Below are 23,896 nucleotides of genomic sequence, written 5' to 3'. Positions count from 1 at the left end.
TTCAATGAGAATGGCATATCTCTAACTCACATTTCTATGTGAATTCTGTCAGATTTGGTGACATATTGCAGCTTTAACCCAGAAGTCAGCAGAACCAATGTGTCGGAGAAACCACCGTCCGACTGACGACAGAGGTCAGCTTGCAGGCGCACGGCCTGCCACAAGGAGTTATTTGAGATAGATAAGCCATGAAAAGCCCTGCCGGCTAAACCCTCCCCTAACCTGGATGGTGCTGGCCAATTGTGCACCGCCTTTTGGGGCTCCCGGTCATGGAGGGTAGGGCAGAGGGTCGAGTTGGGATTGGGCGTATACTGACAACACCACAGCACTGCAAATAAACACCTCCACAAGAAGCTTGTCAGGAACAACCATATCAACCAGAGGAAAGCACACACAGGACGTTCAGACATGCAGAACATAAATCAAACAATGAAGCCATTTCAGTAATCCTTCATATAAACAGTGTCTCTAAGATCCTCTATTGTGTGATTGTGAGATAGCGTATTGGGATGTATATACAGTAAATACAGTCCAATGCTGCTAAAAAGGTGTGTGTACATGTAAACCCTGGTATTCTGATGACAAACGGAGCACAGACAGGGAAATAATACCCAGAGAAGTTCACCGACATGTTCATCTGAAAATATCAAGAGAACAGACACAAAAAATATACCTACCGTGAATTGGTGTGTGCATTATCCAGTTACGACTACTATTATCCACCAGTACAGAACAGAAATGTCTAGGTTACATCCTGCATTCCACGACCGTTCCACTACAACCAATCACCCTCTAGTCTGTTTGATCACTCACTGTATCAGGTGTAATCATTTGAAGTGCGTAAGCAAGCCCCCTAACACACACACACACACACACAAAGGCACACTGGGAGAGGAACAATGGGGCCAGGGGCTTTGGGAACACACAGTCCTCTCAGGGGTGTCGTTAGGGGTTGGTTAATGTCACTGACTGGTCGTTATCTCTGAACGCTTAATGGTGGAAAATCCTTGAAACAACACAAGGACAACAGTGGAGTGAAGCCAAGAACTATGAGCAGGGGAAAGCCAGGAGACACTTCCACTCTGCACTCCTACCCAGCTCCCCTCTACCTCAGAGTATTGTTCTTGCAGGTGGCCTTCCTGCAGAAAGTAAAACACACAGAGGAATCCCCTCACGCACACACACACACACACACACACACACACGCACGTATAGTGATTTTTCTGAAGGTATTTTAGAGTCAGGCTTAGGGTCAGGTCTTCAAGGATCTCCACTGAATGTGTCTTTTGTGTGTTTGGCTGTTTGTGTGTTTCTCTAAAATGCTGCCTCATCCTCTACGGGATCGGTGTCCCCCCCCCATGGGATGGTTAAGCTAACTTAGGCTAATGTGATTAGCATGAGGTTCGAAGTAACAAGAACATTTCTGAGGACATAGAAATATCTGAAATGGGCAGAAAGCTTACATTTTTGTTAAATCTAATTACATTGTCCAATTTGCAGTAGCTATTACAGTGAAAGAATACCATGTTACTGTTTGAGGAGAGTGCACAGCTATGAACTCGAAAATGTATTAATAAACCAATTAGACACATTTAGGCAGTCTTGATAGAACATTTTGAACAGAAATGCAATGGTTCATTGAATCAGTCTAAAACCTTGCACATGCACTGCTGCCATCTAGTGGCCAAAATCTAAATTGTGGCTAACCTGGAATAGTTACGTTACGTTCTCTTGCATTTCAAAGATGATGGGACAAAAAAATGATATTTTACCAGATCTAAATGTGTTATATTCTCCTACATTAATTTCACATTTCCACAAACTTCAAAGTGTTCCCTTTCAAATGGCATCAATAATATGCATATCCTTGCTTCCGGTCCTGAGCTACAGGCAGTTAGAGTTGGGTACGTCATTTTAGGCGAAAACTGCAAAAAAGGGTCCGATCCTTAAGAGGTTGGGTTGTGAGTGGACTCTTAAGTAGTGTAGGCCTAGTTACTGTGGCCCCGTGAACAGGGTCCTGTGGCCCTTAGAAGAGATGAGTGTTCTATATAATATAAGAAAATCACAAGACTCTGTGTAGAGTATCCATCGGCCCTGTGGGTAATGAAGTTGGATGGACCTGTGAGGATGTAGAGTTGAAGTCGGAAGTTTACATACCCTTAGGTTGGAGTCATTAAAACTCGTTTTTTAACGACTCCACAAATTTCTTGTTAACAAACTATAGTTTTGTTAAGTAATTTTTCCAACAATTGTTTACAGAGAGATTATTTAACTTATAATTCACTGTATCACAATTCCAGTGGGTCAGAAGTTTACATACACTAAGTCAAATGTGCCTTTAAACAGTTGGAAAATTCCCGAAAATGACGTCATGGCTTTAGAAGTTTCTGTTAGGCCAATTGACATCATTTGAGTCAATTGGAGGTGTACCTGTGGATGTATTTCAAGGCCTACCTTCAAACTCAGTGCCTCTTTGCTAGACATCATGGGAAAATCAAAAGAAATCAGCCAAGACCTCAGAAAAAAAATTGTAGACCTCCACAAGTCTGGTTCATCCTTGGGAGCAATTTCCAAACGCCTGAAGGTACCACGTTCATCTGTACAAACAATAGTACGCAAATATAAACACCATGGGACCATGCAGCCGTCACACCGCTCAGGAAGGAGACGCATTCTGTCTCCTAGAGATGAACATACTTTGGTGAGAAAAGTGCAAATCATTCTCAGAACAACAGCAAAGGTTCTTGTGAAGATGCTGGAGGAAACAAGTACAAAAGTATCTATATCCACAGTAAAACGAGTCCTATATCGACATAACTTGAAAGGCCGCTCAGCAAGGAAGAAGCCACTGCTCCAAAACCACCATAAAAAAGCCAGACTACGGTTTGCAACTGCACATGGGGACAAAGATCGTACCTTTTGGAGAAACGTCCTCTGGTCTAAAGAAACAAAAATTGTTTGGCCATAATGACCATCGTTATGTTTGGAGGAAAAAGGGGGAGGCTTGCAAGCCAAAGAACACCATCCCAACCTTGAAGCACGGGGGTGGCAGCATCATATTGTGGGGGAGCTTTGCTGCGGGAGAGATTGGTGCACTTCACAAAATAGATGGCCACATGAGGAAGGAAAATTATGTGGATATATTGAAGCAATATCTCAAGACATCAGTCAGGAAGTTAAAGCTTGGTCACAAATGGGTCTTCCAAATGGACAATGACCCCAAGCACACTTCCAAAGTTGTGGCAAAATGGCTTAAGGACAACAAAGTCAGGGTATTGGAGTGGCCAACACAAAGCCCTGACCTCATTCCCATAGAATATTTGTGGGCAGAACTGAAAAAGCATGTGCGAGCAAGGAGGCCTACAAAACCTGATTCATTTACACCAGCTTTGTCAGGAGGAAATGGGCCAAAATTCACCCAACTTATTGTGGGATGCTTGTGGAAGTCTACCCGAACGTTTGACCCAAGTTAAACAATTTAAAGGCAATGCCACCAAATACTAATTGAGTGTATGTAAACTTTTGACCCACTGGGAATGTGATGAAAGAAATAAAAGCGTAAATAAATAATTCTCTACTATTATTCTGACGTTTCACATTCTTAAGATAAAGTGGTGATCCTAACTGACCTACGAAATTACATTTTTACTAGGATTAAATGTCAGGAATTGTGAAAAACTGAGTTTAAATGTATTTGGCTAAGGTGTAAGTAAACTTCTGACTTCAACTGTAGGTGTTGTAGTTGTTGGTGTTGTAGTTATGTGTGTTGCAATCCTATGGAGCAGTGAGGGCTGTGAAAGGAGTCGTCTTGAAAAGCAGTGAGGATTGTGGAAGTTGTAGTCCAATAGAGCGGTGAGGGCTGTTGTTGCTGCAATACTGTACTATGGAGGGTGCGTTTGTATAACTGATGAATTTCGAACGCTCAACACCCATTGAATATGGCCGGTATCATTAAACGTTCACAAAAAAGCGTAATTCAATTGTTTCCAGCAGCACAGTTAGTCACAAACCCTCTGGATAACATGAAAACAGCCTAAATAGCTCTGCTAGGGCAAATAAAATGGACAAAGTGAGTTGTTCTGTCATTTATGTCTGGAAGTAGCTAGCCAGTTAGCTAACTTTAGCCAGTTCATTTGGGTGCTTGACTGCCACTGTGAGGTCAGAACGCTCAGATCAACCCTACTCCTTGGCCAGAGCTTCCAGTGTGCGCTCTGAACGCTCAGATCAACCCTACTCCTTGGCCAGAGCTTCCAGTGTGCCCTCTGAACGCTCAGATCAACCCTACTCCTTGGCCAGAGCTTCCAGTGTGCGCTCTGAACGCTCAGATCAACCCTACTCCTTGGCCAGAGCTTCCAGTGTGCCCTCTGAACGCTCAGATCAACCCTACTCCTTGGCCAGAGCTTCCAGTGTGCGCTCTGAACGCTCAGATCAACCCTACTCCTTGGCCAGAGGTTCCAGTGTGCGCTCTGAATGCTCAGATCAACCCTACTCCTTGGCCAGAGCTTCCAGTGTGCGCTCTGAACGCTCAGATCAACCCTACTCCTTGGCCAGAGGTTCCAGTGTGCGCTCTGAACGCTCAGAGTGCGAAACAGTCTGTTTTTACGAACGCACAATCTGACAACGCTCTGAATTTACGAATGCCCAGAGCACACTCTTAGGGCGCTCTGGCACTCCAGCGAGAATTTACGAACGCACCCGTAGTAGTGAGGGATGTGAGTGTTTTAGTCTTATGGCGTAAAGAGTCTTGTGGGTGTTGTAGTCCTATTTTAATTTGATTTATTAGTATCCACATTAGCCGACGCCAACAGCGACAGCTAGTCTTACTGGGGTCCGACACATACATTACACAGAAAATACTTTACAATTGACATACATTTAAAAACATTAACATGTAGTGTGTGTGTGTGCATCTATCAGTTACACATACTGTACATGTCAGTACATACACACAACAACTAGGTGAGGGTTGAGGGTTATGTCGTCCTATGGAGCCAAGAGGGTTGTGAGTGGTGCATCTATGAGAGGCAGCAGGGAGGCTTCAGCAGGACTTGGCTCTGGGCCCCTTAAGGCAGGGGTGCTGGGCTGATTCCCCTCAGTCTCTTCCTTATAAGGCGCCCCTCTGCTCCGTCCCCAGACATACCTACTATGGGTGGACACACACCAGCCCCACAGCTGTCACTCCAGCATGGATGTGCTAGCACTGGACAGAGTGGAAAAATACCAGCCACCAGCTACAGTATATCCCAGGAGAGCCTAGTGCCAGTCCCAGGCAATGTAATGACTCATAGTAATGGTGGGAGAACTATAGTCCAAATGTTTGTTTTACAATCCTTTTGGGGACCAAAAAAATGATTCCCATTCAAAATCCTATTTTCCCTAACCCTAAGCCTAACTCTTCTTGAACTGCACTGTTGGTTAAGGGCTTGTAAGTAAGCACTTCACGGTAAATTCTACACTTGTTGTATTCGGCGCATGTGACAAATAAAGTTTGTTTTGATCTCTAGCATTAACCCTTAAGCCTATTTAATTGTTTTGTTTTATTTAACTAGTCAGTTAAGAACAAATTATTATTTACAATGACGGCCTACACCGACCAAACCCGGATGACACTGGGCCAATTGTGCACCGCCCTATGGGACTCCCAATCGCGTCCGATTGTGATACAGCCTGGACTCAAACCAGGGTGTCTGTAGTGACGCCTGCACTGAGATGCAGTGCCTTAGACCGCTGCGCCACTCGGGAGCCCCAAACTAACCCTTATTCTAAACTTAACCCTAAAATAGCCTTTTTCCTTGTGGGGACTGACGAAATGTCCGCCACAGACAGACAGACACACACACACACACACACACACACACACACACACACACACACACACACACACACACACACACACACACACACACACACACACACACACACACACACACACACACACACACACACACACACCTGTGACATGTTATGAGCAGCATGTAGAGAAGGGATAAGGATCTTACCCTGCCTCGGTACCTCATCCTGGCCTAGCTTAGTGTTGTTGATCTCCCTCTCTGGTCTTCTCTGGCGTCAGTGGTCCTCCCTCCACATCAGGAAGACTCCCTAGGTGTTCTAGTGGCTCATCTACCTCCCTCTGTCCATGTGCAATAGATCCAGGTTACGGTTACTCTCTCCTTCACACACTACATGCTGTCTCTGTTTCTGTCAGTCTGTTTCTCTCTTCCAAACACACATACACACCCTCACACTACGCTCTCCCGCTGTTCTCTCTGTCCGTTGTGCCACCCTATGAGGACAAAGCACACAGCATCAAGCCTAAATGAATACCAGCAGTTCAACTTGTTTACAACTTCAGCCCTGTAGACCCATTGACAGGTCAAGTAAACATCCTCTCCTCCATTCGTCCGCAAGTACTTAAATCACCACTGCGAAACACAGGCTGTAACTCCACTAACACGTCACACACTTGGACCGGAGCACCTTCCAAAAAAAGAGAGAGAGAGAAAAAGACGAGGGAAAGAATGCTGGCTGAGCCGGGCCAAAGAAAAGAGAGTTCAAAAGGTTTGGAAAAATCTGCTAACAGCCCATGGGACGTTAAGAAACATGTAACCGTTCTGAAACTCTATAAAAAATGATACAAACAAAAATCACATGACGTGGCCCGAGTGCATTCTATCCCTCCCTCCTTCTCTTCTTCTCTTCTCTTACAAGCTGAAACAGATTCATAGGCGATAATAGCGATAGAACTGTCACACCAACAAGATGAATTTCATACCTAACCCTCTCATTGGCTCTCTTCCCGTCCATGGAAAAAAAAACTGTGCAAACACAAGATGTATCACTCTCTTACAACAACAGCAGCGCAGAAATGTCTCATTACTTAGAGTGGCAGAGTAGATGCGTAAGCCTATCTATATATATATATATATATATATATGAAATATGTTTGTAGGGTACTGGTATATGTTCACACGTTTTGTGAGTGTGTTAGTGATATATCCACTAATCCCCTATGTACAGTATACACATAGTGGAGCAGCAGTGCACTTATTTGACAGTCTCTTTCACGCTACCGTGACCTCACCCCCTGACTTCAGTTTGAGGATGGTTAGTACTATTCTGGATCCTTGGGACGTCCTTAACCTAAACCCTAACCCTTACCCTTATCCTAACCTTAATCATAACCCTTACTTAACCATAACCATAACTATTTTAAATGTCAACTTCAATGGGGTGATGTCAGATCCCGGATAGCAGGGACCATTTGAGGACAGCGCCCCCCTACTGCTACCTCCATATCTGTTATGATTTTCAGTTACTAATACTATCATTTAAAAACCCAACACTAGAGCCCAACCGATATGTTTTTTGGGGTCCGATACTGATTTCGATTTTTTGGCGAGCAAAACTTACCAATATATCTTCTGATAACAAAGTGTCATTTTCCCACACTGTTCTCATAAATTGTAGTGATGGGGGAAAAACTTGTCAGTATTTTTCATTCATAGCTTGTTGTCCATCTTTTACATTTACATTTTAGTCATTAGTCATTAAGCAGAAACTCTTATCCAGAGCGACTTACAGTTAGTGCATTAATTTTAAGATCACAGTCATAGTAAGTACATTTAAAAAAAAATAGCTATCAGAGCTAGCTAGTAAGAGGGAAAAGAATCAAGTGTGAGTGTTAATATACAAAAGGCTTTATTTGTATTGCTGCTGCAGATGGACAAGAGAGAGCCATGAGAAAACTAGTTTCGATTAGCCATGGGAATAAAACCGCTGAAAACAAATTGGCTCCCTGTTTAAAAAGAAGATGGAGAACAAGCTATGAAGGAGAAATACTGGAGTTTTGGGGCAGGTACAGCAAACTAGCACAAAAATTATATTGCAATATTTTCAAAACAATATGATACAATACGATATATCGTCAAACATAATATCCCGATATGTAACTGTATCGATTTTTCCCCCATCACAATACATATACTGTAGAATCATGAGAATTGCAATACATACCGCATCGGCACCTAAGTATCACGATAATATCGTATCGCGAGGACCCTGGCAATTCCCAGCCCTAATAAATTGCCATCCAAAAGAGCTATTGTCCAAGAAATATGCTTCAAATGATGACATCATTAGAAAAGTGTTTGGATAAGCATGTGATTACCTTATTCATCCTATTTATTGAATATTGGTTATCGGTGGAATTATTGTTCGATACGATATATCGGTAAAAGACCTATATCAGCAGTGAACGGATATAGCCTAATCGGTCGGGCTCTACCCAACACCCCCCAACTTCCCTCTCTCTACCCAACACCCCCCCAACTTCCCTTTCTCTCTACCCAACACCCCCCAACTTCCCTCTCTCTCTCTCTACCCAACACCCTCCAACTTCCCTCTCTCTCTACCCAACACACCCCAACTTCCCCTCTCTCTACCCAACACCCCAACTTCCCCTCTCTCTCTCTACCCAACACCCCAACTCCCCCTCTCTCTCTCTACCCAACACCCTCCAACTTCCCCTCTCTCTCTCTCTACCCAACACCCCAACTTCCCTCTCTCTCTTGCCAACATCATCAGATATCCAGCCTTGTGGAATTTGAATAATGTATTCCAGATGGAGCCTCTCTCTCTCTCTCGCTCTGTTCCCCTCTGAACAGAGTCACTTAAGGGTGGTGTGCAGAATTGTGAGAGATATCTCTCCACCCCATCCTAAGGGACCCACAGTGCATGATATCTCGCCACCCCTTTTTCACGCAATAACAATAAACAACAATGCTTTTAAACACTTTTTAACATAACAGAATAGTGCCTAAATAACTTCATGATCTTTATGTTCAGTCCTTCTCCTAGTAGCATAGTCCACCAACCGCCTGACTGTAACTCGTGAAATGACAGATAATTACATGACAAACTCAAAAACAGCAACATTGTGCATGATACTGTAGCCTCTATATCCAACAAATACACATGTTGATAAAAGCTACATGAAACAGCATTGATAGGCTTTAGGCCTATAGTCTGTTACACTACAACGGCAGGACATGCTCTTTCCCCTCATTGTGTTTTTATTGCCGTCTTCCATCACTGGCATGCTGAACCATGGAGGAATGATAATGATAATTTGGGGCGGGGAAGACTGAGCAAGGCCAGAGGGGATTATCCCACTGGATGCCATTCTCTCTCACACACACACACACACACACACACACACACACACACACACACACACACACACACACACACACACACACACACACACACACACACACACACACACACACACACACACACACACACACTTTATACATAAAATATTAATAGGAAGACCAGACGGACGTCAGTGCTACATCAGTGACACAAACACAAGTACACACACACACAATGCATGTGTGGTGAGTGGTGACAGCGTAAAAGAGGTAGACTAATGAGTATCAGGTATAATCCCTGGCATAGAGCAGTAAGCTCATCTTTATCTCTACATGCCAACTCTTGCTAGACATCTTTCCCTTTCTCTCAGCCTTTCTTCTGCCACTCCTACTCCCCTTCACCCAGTTTGTTAATGTATTATACAGCATTTACGCTTAAACAGTGTTCTGTGAGAGAAGTGCTTAGTCCAGAAAAAAGGTTATAGGTGCATTAGAAAGGAGGTCATTGTGAGGTTGTGTAAACAGCAAAAAATATAATTTTGCTACTATGTCTGTGGCTCTGTCTAGTATATGAGTGTACAGTATCACACACCTTCTACTGCTCGCTGTCCATCTGTGTTGGATTCCTACAGCCCCCATCTGCTCCCTCTCCCTTTAATCCCCCTCTTTACCTCCCCTCAGCCTAAGGCACCATCTCCCTGACAAAACAATAGAGCTGTTCCTCTGACGCCTCACCCACTCCCTACAAAAGCCTATTTCCTGGAGTGTCATTCACTCCCCCTGTCCATGGGATTGTCCTCCAGAGACACTCAGTGCAACACTTGCTATGTGTGCCTCCATCTGACTTATGTAGAGATTTAGCTTAAACCACGCAAACTCATATGGAGGTGAGTGACTACAGGCATTGTCAGGTTGAGGTTTCAGGAAACTAACATGGTTTGCCTTAAAACAGGAAGTGGCAGAGAGGGGAGGAGGAAGTGAGCACCGGTGCATAGACAGAAACTCCCGAGTGGCGCAGCGGTCTAAGGCAATGCATCTCAGTGCAGAAGGCGTCACTACAGACCCTGATTCGATGTATCACAGCCGTCTGTGATCGGCTGTCCCCATAGGGTGGGGCAAAATTGGCCCAGCATCGTCCGAGTTAGGAGAGGGTTTGGCTGGGGTATGCCCTCTTAACTGACTTGCATAGTTAAGTAAAGGTTAAATAAATAAAAATAAAAAAGACACTGTGCGGTATGTCTAAAAATAGGACATGGCTCATGCAAACACAAGCAACAAACAAAACAACAACAACAGATGCACTGTAGGCCTACAGTAAACAAGCAACTGAGTGACTGTATGCACATGTGTATATTTGAACGGCAGTTTAATAACTTTAGTTTAAGCAACAAAGTGCATGGTCAAATTTAATAAGCTATTAAGAAACTGGATCATTTTGCAGGGAGCTTGATCTTGGCAATACAGATGCATGTTTGGACATTCCGCAGCTGACAGAAATACATCAGATAATGTTCCCTCATGCACCACACAAAGAAAAAACATCATATCACCTTCCAGTGAGGAGGGAGGCTCATCCCGAGGTCAAGCTGATCTAACAGAGGAGGCAAACACAGTCCACACCCAGCTGGTTACACACAGAGATCGCAGACCACCACATACCTCCTCCATGTCCATAAGGCTTGAAGGGACATTGGAATGAACAAGTTATAAGTGGTTAATAGGAGAAAGGGGTTATGGCAAGTTATAAGTAGTTAATAGGAAGGGGGTGGGAGAGTTACAAAGTCATCACATACTTTCAATGTTGTGTGTAAACAGTTGACCATCTGCTGAAGACAGAGGACAGAACTAAAGTTTACAGCAGAGACAACAGTTTAGAATCAAGTCTACCATCTAACAATGATGGTAGCAATATATTGCTCCATTGCATAACTCTTGTTCCTCACCTGTCAAAACTATAACCTAGGCATGATTACAAAACGTAACACACTGTGAAATTGTCTACAAATTCAATATTTGCTTGAAATAACCCAAACATTTTTGGGCCAGCGTGAGAATATAGGAGCTTGGTTAGATACATTTTTATTCTTGCAAATAAATACAATCTTGTATTCAATACATAAGACAAAAGTACTTAACCTATTGGCAAAATTATACAAGTTGCAAAGTAAAAACAAGAGCAAAAGTGTGTTAGTTTTACAATGTTAGGTTATTAGGTTATTTCAATACATTTTGAGTGTGATTTTAATGATAAGAATTTAGCCTACGAATAATGAATAATACAGTGCCTTCAGAAAGTATTCACACCCCTGGACATTTTCCACATTTTGTTGTGTTGCAGCCTGAAAATAAAATGTAGATTTTTGGTCACTGGTCTAAACACAATACCCCATAATGACAAAGTTGAACTATGTTTTTCACATTTTATACAAATGAATAAGAAATGAAAAGCAGTAATGTCTTGAGTCAATAAGTATTCAACCCCTTTGTTATGGCCTAAATAAGTTCAGGAGTAATTGTGTTCTTAAGTTGCATAATAAGTTGCATGGATTCACTGTGTGCAATAATGTTTAACATGATTGTTGAATGACTACCTGATCTCTGTACCCCACACATACAATTATCTGTAAGGTCCCTCAGTCGAGCAGTGAATTTCAAACACAGATTCAACCACAAAGACCTGGAAGGTTTTCCAATGCCTCACAAAGAAGGATACCGATTGGTAGATGGGTAAAAATAATCCCTTTTAGCATGGTAAAGTTATTAATTACACTTTAGATGGTGTATCAATACACCCAGTCACTATAAAGATACAGGCGTCCTTCCTAACTCTGTTGTCGGAGAAGAAGGAAACCGCTCAGGGATTTCACCATGAGGCCAATGTTGACTTTAAAACAGTTACAGAGTTTAATGGCTGTGATAGGAGAAAACTGACAATGGATCAACAACATTGTAGTTACTCCACAACATTAACCTAATTGACTGAGTGAAAATAAGGAAGCCTGTACAGAATAAAAATATTCCAAAACATGCATACTGTTTGCAACAAGGCACTAAAGTATTAATGTAAAACATGTGGCAAAGCAATACACTTTTTTTTCCTTAATAAAATGTCTGGGGCAAATCCAATACAACACATTACTGAGTACCACTCTCCATATTTTGAAGCATAGTGGTGGCTGCATCATGTTATGGGTATGCTTGTAATTGTTAAGGACTGGGGAGTTTTTCAGGATAAAAAATAAACGGAATGGAGCTAAGCGCAGGCAAAATCCGAGAGGAAAACCTGGTTCCGTCTGCTTTCCACCAGACACTGGAAGATGAATTCCCCTTTCAGCAGGACAATAACCTAAAACACAAGGCAGAATCTACACTGGAGTTGCTTACCAAGAAGATAGTAAATGACTTAAATCTACTTGAACATCTATGGTAAGACCTGAAAATGGGTGTCAAGAAATGATTTTTAAAACTATTTGACAGAGTTTGAATAATTTTGAATTGTTGCACAATCCAGGTGGAAAGAGACTTTCCCAGAAAGACTCACAGCTGTTATCTCTGCCAAAGGTTTTTCTAGAAATGATTGACATGAGTGTAAATGTATTTTTCAATAAATTTGCAAACATTTCTAAAAACATGTTTTTACTTTGTGATTATGGGGTATTGTGTGTTGATGGGTGACAAAATTATATTTATTCCTTTTTTATTCAGGCTGTAACACAAAATGTACAATAAGGGGTATGAATACTTTCTGAAGACACTGTAAATGTTCCACAATATAACAATTCTGAAGCCTATGCAATACAAGCTTGGACCGATAAAGGGTAATTGTGTTGACCATTATTATAAAGCTATTCAACGTTGAACTCAGCTAGCTACAAAACACCATAGCCAGCTAGACCTGATAGTCCAGAGGGCAGGTGAAATAATTGTTCCATTTTATGATACAAGTATCAAACTTGGTACACTAATAATAAATACCTTAAGGAACATTTTAAAGATTGGAGGCAGCCTGTGAAGACTGTCAGTTAACCAGGGAGGCCATTTTTATAAAATGGCTGCCATTAAAATTTCCTGTTAGTTATCTACCCACTAAATAAACCCCACAGATAATATAGATAATAATTCAGAGGTCATCACGGCTACGTGAAAATGATTTGGAATTTGTGATAGAGCCACCCAATTCACACAGCAAGGGCATGTCTAAATAAGTATTTTTGGCTATAGTGCGTTTGCAGATTTTGTCCATTACCCTCCTGGCAGTGATTTCCAATATGGCCATTGGAAAATAGGCTAAGAGACCCAAGATCGGTAATTTGTTGGATAGATGTCACTAGGGGCTCGGGGTCAGAGAGCAATCAGAGAACAGAGATGGTGCCAAAGTTCACATATTTACTAAGGACTTGTGGTTGGACATGGTAAAGTTGGATTTGTGTGTGGTTCTGCAACAAAGGACATACATTGTAAACAGGTTACATAACATACAAGGTAAAGGTGATAAGGATGAATCTATTAAACCAATACATTTCAAGTAATGAAAATAAGGAATTTACATGACATCTTAATGTTATGACAACTAAAATATACATGGAAAATAGGAAATAAATGTACTCTTAACTGTGATGCACACAACTAGAAAGAAACTGAGGAAGGCTTGGCAGGATTTAAATACAAACTAAAGGTTATCAGGGCAGTCTTGATAATTAGTAACAAATGTGTGGCATTGAGAGAGAGTAAACAGGTGAAATCAACTTGGTTTAAAAAGTTAATATCAGTAGTATGCTGCTCCACTCTGAGGGCTCCACTCTACAGCCCAATGATGGCTTAAAATGTTTGAGGGGGTCTGGAAAACACAATAAAATTGCCCAAAGATGCCATACCCTTTAATTTTTTTTGTAGAAAAGTGGTGAAAATGTGTGCCAACTTACTGTTTTTTTGGTAAATGTTTTTATGACTAGTTCCAACAGTTTAAATGTAAACACTCCAAACAATTATAGTAGACTTCCCTGCTTGCTATAGACCCCCTCAGCCCCCAGTTGTGCCCTGGACTCAGAGTTCGTACTGTTAGGTGACATAAACTGGGATATGCTTAACACTACGGCCATCCTAGAATCTAAGGTAGATGCCCTCAATCTCACACAAATTATCAAGGAACCTACCAGGTACAACCCCAAATCTGTAAACACGGGCACCCTCATAGATATCATCCTGACCAACCTGTCCTCCACATACACCTCTGCTGTCTTCAACCAGGATCTCAGCGATCACTGCCTCATTGTCTGCGTCCGTAATGGGTCTGCGGTCAAACGACCACTGTCAAACCCTCCCTAAAACACTTCAGCGAGCAGGCCTTTCTAATCGACCTGGCTTGGGTATCCTGAAAGGATATTGACCTCATCCCGTCAGTAGAGGATGCCTGGTTATTCTTTAAAAGTGCTTTCCTCACCATCTTAAATAATCATGCCCCATTTAAAAAATGTAGAACTAAGAACAGATATAGCCCTTGGTTCACTCCAGAATTGACTGCCATTGACCAGCACATTAACATCCTGTGGTGTCCTGCTTTAGCATCGAATAGCCCCCGCGATATGCAACTTTACAGGGAAGTTAGGAACCAATATACACAGTCAGTTAGGAAAGCTAAAGCTTTCGAACAGAAATTTGCATCCTGCAGTACAAATTCCAAAAAGTTTTGGGACACTGTAAAGTGTATGGAGAAAAGAGGACCTCTTCCCATCTGCCCACTGCACTGAGGCTAGGAAACACTGTCACCACTGATATATCCACGATATTCGAGAATTTCAAAAAGCATTTTTCTATGGCTGGCCATCCTTTCCACCGGGCTACCCCTACCCCGGCCAACAGCTCTGCACCCCACGCAGCAAGTTGCCCAAGCTCCCCCTTCTCCTTCACCCAAATACAGACAGCTGATGTCCTGAAAGAGCGGTAAAATCTGGACCCCTACAAATCAGCTGGGCTAGACAATCTGCACCTTCTCTTACTAGCCTATTCAGCCGCTCTTTGTATCGTCTGAGATCCCTAAAGATTGGAAAGCTGCCGCAGCTGCCGAGACACTCTAGACACCAACTTTTACAGACCTATATCCATCCTGCCCTGCCTTTCTAAAGTTAACAAACAGATCACCGACCATTTCGAATCCCACAGTACCTTGTCCACTATGAAATATGGTTTCCGAGCTGGTCATGGGTACAACAGCCTTGGTTTCTAAAATGACTGCCTCGCCTGGTTCACCAACTACAATTTCAGATAGAGTTCAGTGTGTCAAATCGGAGGTCCTGTTGTCCGGACCTCTGGCAGTCTTTATGGGGGTGCCACAGGGTTCAATTCTTGGGCTGACTTTTTTATCTGTATATATCAATGATTTCACTCTTGCTGCTGGTGATTCTCTGATCCACCTCTATGCAGACGACACCATTCTGTATAATTCTGGCCCTTCTTTGGACACTGTGTTGACAAACATCCAGACGAGCTTCAATGTCATACAACACTCCTTCCGTGGAGTGTCTTCCAACTGCTCTTAAAAACCTCTCTGGGATATGTGGGACGCTAGCGTCGCACCTGGCCAAAAGCCAGTGAAAATGCAGAGCGCCAAATTCAAATAAATTACTATAAAAATCAAACTTTCATGAAATCACACATGCAAGATACCAAATTAAAGCTACACTTGTTGCGAATCCAGCCAACATGTCAGATTTCAAAAAGGCTTTTCGGCGAAAGCAAACGATGCTATTATCTGAGGATAGCACCATAGTAAACAAAGAGAGAAAAGCATATTTCAACCCTGCAGGCGCGACACAAAACACAGAAACAAAAATATAATTCATGCCTTAACTTTGACGAGCTTCTTTTGTTGGCACTCCAATATGTCCCATAATCACAAATGGCCCTTTTGTTTGATTAATTCCGTTGATATATATCCAAAATGTCCATTTATTTGTCGCGTTTGATCCAGAAAAACACCGGTTCCAACTTGTGCAATGTGACTACAAAATATCTCAAAAGTTACCTGTAAACTTTGCCAAAACATTTCAAACTACTTTTGTAATACAACTTTAGGTGTTTTTTTAACGTAAATAATCAATAAAATTGAAGACGGGATGATCTGTGTTCAATACAGGAGGAAAACAAACTGTAGCTAGCTTTCTGGTCACGTGCCTCTATCTAACAGTACACTTCAAGTTACCCTCGTTCTGGATAGCCGTACGTCTTCATTACAAAAAGGAAAAACCTCAACCAATTTCTAAAGACTGTTGACATCCAGTGGAAGCGGTAGGAACTGCAAGAAGATCACTTGGAAATCTGGATTCCCAATGAAAACCCATTGAAAAGAGAGTGACCTCAACAACAACAAAAAATCTGAATGGTTTGTCCTCGGGGTTTCACCTGCTAAATAAGTTCGGTTATACTCATAGACATGATTCAAACAGTTTTAGAAACTTAAGAGTGTTTTCTATCCAAATCTAATAATATGCTTATCTTATCTTCTGGGGATGAGTAGCAGGCAGTTGAATTTCCGAAAGCTACCCCCTATCCGAGAGAAGTTAATGTGACTATGTAAGGAGAGTTTACAGTCTAACCAGACACCTAGGTATTTGTAGTTGTCCACATATTCTTAGTCAGAACCGTCTAGAGTAGTGATGCTAGTCGGCCGGGCGGGTGCGGGCAGCGATCGGTTCAAAATCATTCATTTCGTTTTTCTAGCATTTAAGCATCTCTAATCCAAAATTAAATCTAGAATCGGCTTCCTATTTCGCAACAAAGCCTCCTTCACTCATGCTGCCAAACATACCATCGTAAAACTGACTATCCTACCGATCCTTGACTTCGGCGATGTCATTTACAAAATAGCCTACAACACTCTACTCAGCAAACTGGATGTAGTCTATCACAGTGCCATCTGTTTTGTCACCAAAGCCCCATATACTACCCACCACTGCGATTTGTATGCTCTCGTTGGTTGGCCTTCACTACATATTCGTCGCCAAACCCACTGGCTCCAGGTCATCTATAAGTCTTTGCTAGATAAATCCCCGCCTTATCTCAGCTCACTGGTCACCATAGCAACACCCACCAGTAGCACGCACTCCAGCAGGTATATTTCATTGGTCAGCCCCAAAGCCAACTCCACCTTTGGCTGCCTTTCTTTTCAGTTGTCTGCTGCCAATGACTGGAACGAATTGCAAAAATCACTGAAGCTCGAGACTTATATCTCCTTCACTAACTTTCAGCATCAGCTGTCAGAGCAGCTTACTGATCACAGCCCATCTGTAAAAAAAAATATTTTTGCTCTTTGCACCCCAGTATCTCTACTTGCACATCATCATCTGCACATGTATCACTCCAGTGTTAATGCTAAATTGTAATTATTTAGCCACGATGGCCTATTTATTGCCTTACCTCCCTAATCTTACTACATTTGCACACACTGTATATAGATTTTTCTATTGTGTTATTGACTGTATGTTTCTTTATCCCATGTGTTGTTGTTTTTGTCGCACTGCTGTGCTTTATCTTGGCCAGGTCACAGTTGTAAATAAGAACTTGTTCTCAACTGGCCTATTTAGGCCAGTTGGGCTACACTGCATGTTATGACATTGCACACTTTCTGCTTGTGTACATCTGTTATACAATGTGCCAGCAGCAGAGAATGATACCCTTTGTTGGCAGTACACCTGGCATACCCCTTTTTATCCACCTTATTGAAAAAGACGGAAAGTGTGTGGTGTTCCTTTTCACCTCTACTGGCATCCAGCTTAAGCCAGGCCCAGCTCCAGCTTCACTTGATCCCTGAATCCACTTGTTAAACAAGCAAATCCTAATTTTCATCCTAATTTTCATTTGCTAGCTAATGGAGAATTTGATCCAGGTACTGTAGCAAGATACTTAACAATGCTAACAATTATTGTTCCACCACACTTGCTCCCTAACCTCAAACTTTCCAAATGCCAGTTGTTTTTCAGTTACAGCTCATGAAGTACGCTTCATCACCTTCTCACCTCCATCTCCAGGCTTCTCACCTACCTCTTCGTTGATGATCAGGGGAAGCGCTAGTGTGTTGTAACTGGCAAACTGCCTTTCCACTCTCCGCTGTCTTTCCAGAGCGCGTTCTGATGCTGTAATTAAGCAAGCTGGCTGTCTCTTCTCTCAGTCACGTGCTGCATTCTGTTATGTGAACGACTGGCTGAGCCCAGGCTCGAGCCTTGGATACAGACAGTATTTCTCAAAACGCGCATCACTGGTTCGCTTACAGCCATTATTGACCCAAACGCGCATATTAGAATCACGTGCATATTAGAATCACGCATACGAATCACGTAGCTGACCTATTCTGGTTTAAAAACAGTGAATTTGCCGAAAGGTGACTAGTTTGCATCCCTGTATAGTTCATTCTTATTCTTACATGCTCTATGTTTGATCTGCTTTTGAAAGCAAAAGTCGAATTGAAAACATTAATTGCATCGTTGAATTCGATTTACATAATAGCAAGCTACGACTGATGGTTTGGATAGCTAAACTAGCAATTCTGTTTGTTTGGTTACCAAGGCTACTACTGTACCTATCTAGTTAACTTGCTACCTACTTCAGTGGATATTTAACACATTTTTTGCGTCAAATGTGTTAAATTATAGCGATAATATAAAAAAGATAATCAACTCGGAGCTATATGCGTTCGCTGGGAAATAATGCAACTCTGTGTCATTCATTATTTTCCATTGTCCCTCGTTGATTATCCCTTACATATTCCGTTTAGTGTCAATTTTAAGAAACGTGACAGGAAACCTGCCCTGTACACGTCACTTTAGGAGAAATACAATACCAGCAGAGAAACAGGTAACCCATTATTAAACAGGTAACCCCATCAATAAAAATTTTGTCCAGACTGAAACAGTTCGTCAAACAAAAACAGTTGCTTGGTAACCGGATACCATCATCAAAGATGATTTTTATTTTTATAACTAAACCAAGATAGACCACAGCCTGTCATTTCAAATGGGAACAAATGAGCCATAGTGGGCAGAACAAGCAAGGAGGTGGGCACAAGCTAGCGAGATCCTATTGGCGTATTCTAGCATTAATTTGCTTATTTCCGTTAGGGAACGCCTACTCTGTAAAGTGAGGTGTGCAATAGCTCAATTCGCCTTTGTACGCCTTCTAAACAACGCAATTTTTAAAAACCTTGGCAAATGGTAGTTTACAAAAAAAGTATACAAAAAAACTTTGTCCACTCTGTTCATAATAGATTATAGTTTTGGGAACAGAAAACTGAATTAAGATCAAATGTTTAATCGATGAGTAAATTCGCAGCATGTGGGCCAAAATCAATTTTGTTCCATCATCTCTCACTGCCGGCCACTGGGCTTCCTCTCACTACCATATTTGGTAGTGAATGGAAACGTCAACTGGATGCTTCACATTTATACATCCGGTGAAATATCTGTCTTATTGTTCTATCTGTGCCATGTTCTGTGGAGAAAAAAAGTGATAGTTCAAATATTTGCATAATCGTTGTGATTGGAGGATATCTGTGAAGGTGATCAAATCAGGATCAAATATTCTGTTCTTCTAGAGCTCATTAATGATAGAATGTTCATATTTGAAGATGGCAGAAAGGCCCATCTCTTTGGCACATGGAGTACAGGGAGTGGGCTAACTAAAGAGACTTGTACCCAGGCTAGTATTATTGTACCAAGTTTGATACTTGTATCATAAAGTGGAATTTATCGGGTTTTTATCCGGTATCTATCGGGTTTTTATCCGCTGGATTATGACGAGGTCTGCCTGTTGCCTTCACTATATATGTAATATTTCATCTAATTGAAGCAATGCTTTAGCCAAAGAAGAAAATGCTGGAATTAAATCTTACCTTGAAGTTGTATCTTTAGTTAATGTTCCCGTTATTTATTCAATCACACGAGCTCCGTAATCCTCTCAAACTAGCTACCGCATTAGAAAAGTGGCAGACGAACTGTAACCATGGTGTCCTGTCCTCTCGTTCCAATGCTTCTATTGTCTCCCCGTGCGCAAATAGTTTTGGAAGCACGTCATCAATTATCAAATATATAATTTTGGTGTGGTGTGTGCAGCTACGGAATTTAAAATGTATACATTGCATATATTCGACCTGTTTTCGAACTAAATTGTTATTTGCATTGTAGTACTACTGGCCCCATGCAAATAGACTTGTATAAACTTTATTTACAAATAGGCCTACAAGTACACAACAGTAGGCTACACCAGGGGGCAGCAATAGCCTATAAAATGTCATCAAAATAATAGAAACCCCCAAGATACGTACATTGTTGAGAGATAGGCGTACATTGCAGAAAATAATAACTTAATGACAAAGCATTTTTATTTGGATAGGAAATATTATTTTCAGACAATGTTAAAATGTAGGCCTATTGTTTCACTTTTAGATATAACTCTGGTATGGAGTGGTTTGCTGTGTGTTGGATTCAATGTATTGTACTATGGAGAAAGGTTGATAAGGTAATTGTATCATTTTGACGAAATCATCAGTTGAAGTGTTCATGTCAAATGTGTGTGTGTGCAAGATGGACGACTTTTATAGTTTCCAATGAGGCATGAATGTAAGAAAGATAATGTAAGAATGATGGAGAAGGTGCAAAAGTGTAGGTTTCAAGATAGTGTTGTTTACCTGTAATCAAGCTATTGTGAGCAGCAGTGCGGATCCTTATCACATGAAGAGTTCAGGAAGAGTTATTTTCTTTCCTGCATTAGATTGATGATAGTGTGCTTCCACACATGAGTGATGAGCAGCTGCGCACCTACCTACCATCCTATGAGGATGGCCTTGCCATTCTCACATACTGCAGGCAGAAGACAAAATGCCCTTTGAAATGAAAAGCAAAACTTTTTGACAGAGCCATCAGTCAAACAGAGCTATCAGTCAACAGATCAGTCAACAGATCAGTCAACAGATCAGTCAACAGATCAAATCGCCACAGGAAGAGGGCTCATGTGGGGAGACAAAATCAGGAAATGCTCTGCAGAACAACAGAAAAATGTAAGTGGGGTGGATTATGTATCAGAGGAAGAAGAAAGCTTTTGTGCAAGTCATTGCCAGGTGAGGTGGGGGGACCCGCAAATGTGATGTCCCCAAGGACTGTAGAATAATAAAAATAATTAAAAGAAATGGCAGAGAATTTATATTTTCCAAATGGAGAACATTATCAAGGAACAATCTAAGACTTTGATGTGAATCTGACTGATACAAAGAGCATTCAAATGTACAAAAAATATTAAATCACAAAGGGTAATATAATGAGGTTCTACCTGACAACAAAAGTATGTGAAGAGGCAAATTAAACTAATGAAAGAGAAGAAGCAAATGTTGCTGCTGATGACAATGAAACACCCTACCACCAATGCAGCAAAGAGTAGAACCCTAGTTGTCCATTGAGAACAAAGTACTTAAGGAACTGATCCACCATTTATGTGAGGACACCACTTGAAGCTGATGTTCAGATCAAACTCAGTCTTCCTGATGGAAAGTACGAACAGGTCACTGATGAGGGCGGAGTTCTGAGGGACTGTTTATCTGAGTTCTGGGAGTTTTACAACCAGTGTACCATGGGTAGTACATTCAAGGTGCCATTTCATCGATACGACTATGGGGGAAAGGAGTGGCAAAGTGTAGGCCGCATTATTGCAGAAGGATGGAAAAAGGACCGATGCCTACTTTTGAAAATGGCATCAGCAATATTGGATCATACAGCTTTTGGATAACTTCTTGAAGTACATAACCGAAAAGGAGCACTTGACCTTAGAGGCCTGTCAGTCGGATTTCAGCAGTGTAGATCCAGAGGCGTTGACAGAAATCCTGGATATTCACAGCTGTCAAAAGTAGGCAAAAGCAGACAACCTGGAAGAGGAGTTGTTGAACAAAACTCTGATTCAAGTGCCAGCATACATCATAGAGCAGTTGGCTACTACAATCTATCCACTGAAACAGGAGATGACAGAGATCTTTGGTGCTTAGGAAGACCTAGAGCCAACGGGAAGAAAAGTACAGAATTCCATGTTTTTTCCAACTACCATGACACACAGGAAAGGGCATCCAGCGATAAACAGTTAATTCAGATTATGGGTTAAATAACAAATGTTCCTTCCCAATGTACACACAATACCCCATAATGACAAAGCGGAAACAATTTTTGAAATGTTTATTAAAATTAAAAAACATAAATACCTTTTTTACATTGGTATTCAGGCCCTTTGCTATGAGACTCAAAATTGAGCTCAGGTGCATCCTGTTTCCATTGATCATCCTTGAGATGTTTCTACAACTTAATTGGAGTCTACCTGTGGTAAATTCAATTGATTGGACATGATTTGGAAAGGCATAGACCTGTCTATATAAGGTCCCACAGTTGACAGTGCATGTCAGAGCAAAAACCAAGAAATTAGGTTGAAGGAATTGTCCGTAGAGCTCAGAGACATGATTATGTGGAGGCACAGATCTGGGGAAGGGTACCAAACATTTTTTTTTTAAATGGAAGAAGTTTGGAACCACCAAGACCCTTCCTAGAGCTGTTCGCCCGGCCGAACTGAGCAATCGGGGGAGAAGGGCCTTGGTCAGGTACAGTGGGGCAAAAAGTATTTAGTCAGCCACCAATTGTGCAAGTTCTCCCACTTAAAAAGATGAGAGGCCTGTAATTTTCATCATAGGTACACATCAACTATGACAGACAAAATGAGAAAAGAAATCCAGAAAATCACATTGTAGGATTTTTTTATGAATTTATTTGCAAATTATGGTGGAAAATAAGTATGCCTGTTCACCCCGCTATCATCCAAAAGGCGAGGTCAGTACAGGTGCATCAAAGCTGGGACCGAGAGGCTGAAAAACAGCTTCTATCTCAAGGCCATCAGACTGTTAAACAGCCACCACTAACATTGAGTGGCTGCTGCCAACACACTGACTCAACTCCAGCCACTTTAATCATGGGAATTGATGGGAAATTATGTAAAATATATCACTAGCCACTTTAAACAATGCTACCTAATATAATGTTAACATACCCTACATTATTCATCTCATATGTATACGTATATACTGTACTCTATATCATCTACTGCATCTTTATGTAATACATGTATCACTAGCCATTTTAACTATGCCACTTTGTTTACATACTCATCTCATATGTATATACTGTACTCAATACCATCTACTGTATCTTGCCTATGCTGCTCTGTACAATCACTCATTCATATATCTTTATGTACATATTCTTTATCCCCTTACACTGTGTATAAGACAGTAGTTTTGGAATTATTAGCTAGATTACTTGTTGGTTATTACTGCATTGTCGGAACTAGAAGCACAAGCATTTCGCTACTCTCGCATTAACATCTGCTAACCATGTGTATGTGACAAATAAAATTGGATTTGATTTGACTTTAAAAAATGTTTTGGGTGGTGGGAATGGGCTTCTATAAAAACTAGACAACAACTGCTATTAGACAATATAGGGCTGAGCATGCAGGGTTGCATCATGTGGGCCTTTTGCATCTGTAATTAAACTTATTCAATCAGTATTTCATCACTATTGTGTTGATTGATTAATTCCAGTCAATAATTTTGGATTGATAAGGTCTAGGTAGCCTAGACACCCGAGGTTTGAATATAAAATCAATTTGATCACATTCACATTTTCTCTTAACACAAATAAATATGCCTGATTTAGGCTATAAATACATGC

General features: G+C 41.4%; 1 protein-coding gene across 4 annotated transcripts in view; it reads right to left on the bottom strand.

Annotated features, from left to right (window-relative positions):
* LOC112228677 (unconventional myosin-Ic-like) overlaps positions 1–20,172 on the bottom strand; it is a 34,199-nt gene extending 14,027 nt beyond the window's left edge. Inside the window, exons 1-2 of one of the 4 annotated variants that reach the window (XM_024394212.2) lie at positions 20,032–20,172; positions 10,703–10,743 (exon numbers count right to left, since the gene is read on the bottom strand). In XM_024394212.2, the coding sequence (XP_024249980.2) occupies positions 10,703–10,726 (24 nt within the window). In that variant the 5' untranslated portion in view covers positions 10,727–10,743; positions 20,032–20,172. Of the gene's footprint in view, positions 1–677; positions 842–5,999; positions 6,638–10,702; positions 10,744–20,031 lie in introns of those variants that run through there. The other 3 variants (XM_042309284.1, XM_042309282.1, XM_042309283.1) reach the window with 3 other exon arrangements.
* Positions 20,173–23,896: the final 3,724 nt, after the last annotated feature.

Source organism: Oncorhynchus tshawytscha, linkage group LG30 (genome assembly GCF_018296145.1).
Source record: "Oncorhynchus tshawytscha isolate Ot180627B linkage group LG30, Otsh_v2.0, whole genome shotgun sequence".
NCBI lineage: Eukaryota > Metazoa > Chordata > Actinopteri > Salmoniformes > Salmonidae > Oncorhynchus > Oncorhynchus tshawytscha.
This window is presented reverse-complemented; position numbering and strand designations above follow the sequence as displayed.